This window comes from Mastomys coucha, unplaced genomic scaffold (genome assembly GCF_008632895.1).
Source record: "Mastomys coucha isolate ucsf_1 unplaced genomic scaffold, UCSF_Mcou_1 pScaffold6, whole genome shotgun sequence".
Taxonomy (NCBI): domain Eukaryota; kingdom Metazoa; phylum Chordata; class Mammalia; order Rodentia; family Muridae; genus Mastomys; species Mastomys coucha.
In genome coordinates, this window is record NW_022196912.1 from 95,357,253 (window position 1) to 95,362,644 (window position 5,392).

The following is a 5,392-nucleotide window of genomic DNA, read 5'->3' on the forward strand; positions in this document are numbered from 1 at the left end:
CTCTCCTCCAAAACACAACAACAAAAAAATTAGAAACAACTAAATGAACAAATAATGTTACAAGCTGCTATAGGGGGAAGTAGAGAAAGCTGTCTTAAGTTCTAAATAATTATTTGATTTAAAAATTACACATATTACTTTAATAAAGGTAATTTAATTATAAGAATAATAGAAGTAGAGAAAAAGAAGGAGGATACCCAGCGAGGAAAGCTCATACATGTGAGAGAATGTGTGTGTGGGGGGGAGTCTGTCAGAGTAGTGGCGGTAAGGCTGGACTTCCCAGTGAGTCGGGCTTACTAAAAATAACTGCAAAAGGTACTTTCATGACATTCAGACCAAGATGATGATGAAAGGACTTTCTGTGACATGATGGAATGCTGGAAGACATAGAGAGAGAGCAAAGCCCTCAACTACCAGCTCCCAAGACCAACAAGAGGGAAACTATACGACGGATGCTGCCCTTGCAAGCAGAGAAACCCAGTCTAGAAAGGATGGCTTCTGGCCAGCTCAAGAATAACTGCAGTAGATGTGACGTCTGTGGCCTCAAACAGCTTACCTGAAACTTGACATACTTTCTTGTTTGTCATTATTTATTTTTAAGATAGGGTCTCATTATTTAATTCTGTTTGATCTGGAATTCACAGGGGTCCACCTGCCTCTGCCTCCCAATACTGGGAATTAAAGGTGTGTCCCTGACCCTGGGTGTGCTTTCTGGATCACCACATAGCACACTTTAAAATCAACAGGGCAAAAACTTGCTTGGCCCAGTCTGATTACATCTTCGGAATCCACTAATTGGATTAACTGTCACACAGAGACGGGACAGACTCAGAGAGAAAGAAATCAGAGCCAACCTCAATTCTTCAAGGAACTATAAAATAATCCATCTCTGAATAGCTCAAAGGGGACTTGAGAGCTATCCTGCAAGAAGAGGAAGAATTATCAGGGGTGTATGTGCATAGAGAAAAGTGGGGACAAAGAAGAAGACCATCTCTTCAAGTCAAAGAGAGAAGCACAATCTACTGGAGGGACCTTTCGGCTTTCAGAAATATGAGGGACTACATTTATGGGCTTTTTGTTTGGTTTTGTTTTTTGGAATAGTCCTGAACTTGCTATGTAGACTAGACTGGCATTGAACATTGCCTCCTGAATGCTGGGATTAAAAGTATATGCCACAATGCCTAGCCTTTCTACCTTTACATTTTCTTTTTTTTTTTTGGTTTTCTAAGACAGGATTTCTCTATATAGCTCTGGCTGTCCTGGAACTCACCGTATCGACCAGGCTGGCCCTGAACTCAGAAATCCACCTGCCTCTGCCTCCCAACTGCTGGGATTAAAGGCATGTGCCACCACCGCCTGGCTTATATTTTCTATCTTTTAATTCACCTAGTTTGTGCTATTCTGTGTAGCCCTAGCAGACTAGGAGGCTCAAGCCTAAGGCAGTACACAAGGGACTTAGGGGAATACCCCAAAACCAAAATAAACAACAACTAAAACCCAACCAACCAACAACAACTAACCAAACAAAAATCCTCCCATTCTGTTGCTAGTCCCCATTTTTCATAAAACCAGTGTGAAAAGATGGCAAAGAAGAGTTCCAGAAAGGGAAAGGGTAATCTACTTTCTACTGTTTCTAAACATTATAGAGGCTTAACAGTCAAAAACACTGCAAGTCATTTAAAAGATACAATTAAACACAAAGGTTATTTTTCAGCTAATCAATCTGTGATCTGTGGAGGTAGGAAACCTGAGCCAGAATAAACTTCTACAGAGTTTGCTCTGCTTGCCACATCTGGCAGACGGTTGCCACATCTGGCTGTGCTGAGGAGGAGCTGCTTTTCCACACTTCCAAACACCAGCAGGGAAGTGCTTATAACTCATTTCGTGACTAGACCACAGCAACTGGACAACTACATCCATACCTTGTTTAAAGTTGGTAGTAATGTTATTCATTCAGCAACAGACAAAGCCAAAAAATGTCTCAACTCTGAGCACTAGACATAACATGTGTCATACACAAGGCAGAGTCCTCTGTTATTTTTCTGATGGCCATTTTCCAGTTTGATATCATCCATGTATCACCCACTGCAGATGACTGAGTTGAACTGTCCTCAAGTAAATTTTTGTAGCAGTAGGTAATATTAAATAGGTAAGGATGCCATTATTTTAAAAATGAGATTTGAGGAGCTGGAGAGATGGCTCAACAGTTAAGAGTACTGTTGCTCTTACAGAGGACTCATGTTTGATTCCCAGCACCTACATGACTCACAACCATCTGTAACTCCAGTTCCTGGGCCTCTGATGCCCTCTTCTAACCTCCATGACCATCAAACACACATGTGCACAGACCAATAAATATGAAGGCAAAACACAATTCAATATGATGAATAAACCTTTTAAAAAATGAGGTTGAAAGCTTAAATGCTCCAAATTTATGGAAAACTATGGGCCTTTGTCAGAATATAGCTGGAGCGGATAGAGAAATGGTTATTTGATGTCTGGGGTTATCAAACCTCAAGAAACACACCCGCCCATCCTCATAGAAGCCCTCCTTTAGTTAACATCACCACAGAGTCCAACAGAAGGCAAGGCCTTAACCAACCATGCATAAAACAACAAACAGAATATACGATGAATGAGGAAAAACATTTAACAGCAAAATAAAAAAACAAAAAACAAAAAAACTCCAGAGCTGTAGAGATGGCTCTGCAGTTAAGAGCACTTCCTGTTCTTATAGAGGACTGGAGTTTGGTTCCCATCTCAAAGCAATCCAAGGTCTCTGGCCTCCAGGGATACTGACACTCATGTGCGCGTGCACACACACACACACACATACACACACACACAGGCAAACAATTTAAAATAAACATTTGCAGTGCCTTGAGAAATCCTTTGAAAGAAGAGCTAAAGGAGATAAAGGGGACTCCTAAGGTCCAAAGAAGGACTTTCAGGAGTGGGGTGTGGTGACTTTCAGGAGTAGGGTGTGGTGACACATACTTAAGAATTTCAGCAACCTGAATGTTGAGGCAGAAGGATTCAGAATTCCAGGCTAGTGAAATCCTATTTTTAGGAACTACCTCCAATCTCTCCCATAAAAGAGAGAATGGGAGTAGGGAAGGTTCTGGGATGGGAGCTGTGACTCAATGGGGTCACTCTTGCTGTCCCATCCTGGCCTACATGGTGGAAAGAGAAAACTGGCTCTGGCAAGTTAATTGTCCTCTAACTGCCACACATGTACCATGGCTAATGTGCGTGCACACACATTCAAACAAATAAATGTAAAATAAAACTTTTAAAAAAGGAGGTTTTTAGGAGGGAAAAATATCTAAGTATCATTTATGCCAGATAAGACAATATGTAAATGATCTGGCTTCTAATCTTTATTTTCAAAATTCCCTTGAACATTTTCTGATAAACTGCTTATATTAAAAGAAAGAAATATAGAGGGCTGGAGAGAAGGTTCCACCATTAGCCTTGTTGCTTTTTCAGAGGATCCAGGTTTGGTTCCCAGCAGTCACATAGTGTGAAAAGATGGTAAAAAACATACATCTGGGACTCTAGTGCCCCAGACACACATGTGGCACACATACATTCATAAACAGGCAAAACATTCATACATATAAAATAAGATAAAATCTAAAAAAATTTTTTTAAAGAAGTATACTCATCAACTGTACTAGTGTTCTCTCAAGGAACTGCATGCCATAGGCCAAGAGTCAACCAGACTGGCACATCTATACTGGGACACACTCACCTGCTTCTGGATCTGCAGGGATCTTCCACATGTACAGGTTGAAGTCATCAGAGCCTGAAAGGATATACTGTTGGAACAAAAGAGATATTTTATATATTATTTTATAATTGGAAAGACATATTCAATTACATATATCATTGTGTAAGGAGAATATTAAACAAAACAAAACAAAAAAAAAAAAAAACCAGGGCCATTGAGATGACTGAGTGGGCAAAAGTAATCGCTGTGTAAGTCTGAAACCTGTTTGATCCCAGATCTCACAGTGGGGGGAAGAATAGATCATGTGCACTGAAGCTCTGTCATCTCTGGCATCTCCGTATCTCTTTCTTTCTTTCTCTCGGTACATTAAAAGGGTTTTTTTTAACCTTTTCGTTTATTTTATTTTTGTGCATGCATACCATGCACTTGTGTGGAGGTCTAAAGGCAACTTGCTGACATTTGTCCTCTCCTTCTACTATGTGGGCCCGGAGGAGGACAGCTCAGGTCATCAGGTTTGGCAGCTAGCACCTTTACCTTCTGAGCCATCTCAACAGCCCCACAACGGTAGGTACATCTTTAAATTAAAACTTTGAAGTATTTATACAGCCAAAAGAAATGTAGACATTTAACTTGGGAGGTGGCTTGTAAGAGAACAACAAAGAGTGAGACTGACTGCTTTGCTTGACGTTTGTAACTATTGTATCAACTTTGAAGAAGAGGACCTTATTATAAGTTACTCTTTCTCTGAGATGAATGCTTTTCCAAATCACCACAGCCAATAAACCAGATTCAAAAAATCTGAACCTAATGTCTGTTCCACCCTCCAAGCAGAACCAAAAAAAAAAAAAAAACTTTGATGGACGGTGAAAATTGAACCCAGGACCTTGTACATGTGAAACACCATGCTACTAAATTGCACCTCAGCTCCACTTTGTGCATGTGCGTGTGTGAAATTGGGTATTGCTAGGTAGCCAAGGCTGAACTTGGATCTTGTAATTCTGTCTCACCTTCCTGGGTATTGAGGTTATAGGCATGTACATATACACCCAGCTCAAACCTAGTACTTACATGGAAAATCTCAGATAATATTTGTGTCACAATTTTTAAAAGTGTAGAAAATAAAAATTAGGATTTTCATAGAGATCTTTGAGGTCAAGTATCCTAAACTCCCCTGCATCTCCCTGACATCCGGGAGCAGCGGGCTACCTCCAACCCAATCATGACAAGGACAGAAGTGATGATATCTTCTTAGGAAGTAAAAGATGTTTTTTTTATGTGGTAGTGTCAAATCATTACTGCTCGATCTAATCTAATTAACTGACTCATAAATACATTGTGTTTAGGAGTAAAGAGCAACAAGTAGCAACTTGAGCAGTTCACGTATTTCCAGATAATGACAAAACTGTTTTACTCTAACTTGAGGTCCAAATTACTTCTGTATCTTGATTCCATTTACTTGTTTTCTCCAGAAAAAGAAAGGCCTATAGTTTTCTTTTTTTTTTCTTTTTTTAATGTAGAGTCACTTACATATTAGCACAGATTAATGTATCTAGTTATTCTAAAGAGTAAAACAGAGCTGTGTTCTAGAAAGCACTACTGAAGGGATGATTATGAGGGCTGGAGAGAGGAAGAGATTACTGTTATGAAGTAATTCTTAAA

The 5,392-nt window shown here is 39.7% G+C and overlaps 1 protein-coding gene across 1 annotated transcript in view; it reads right to left on the bottom strand.

Moving 5' to 3' along the window:
• Dcaf5 (DDB1 and CUL4 associated factor 5) overlaps positions 1-5,392 on the bottom strand; it is a gene marked incomplete at its 3' end in the record, with an annotated part of 97,409 nt that overhangs the window by 26,823 nt on the left and 65,194 nt on the right. The window contains exon 7 of the mRNA XM_031357729.1: positions 3,755-3,821. Within this exon, the coding sequence (XP_031213589.1) occupies positions 3,755-3,821 (67 nt within the window). The remainder of the gene's footprint in view (positions 1-3,754; positions 3,822-5,392) is intronic.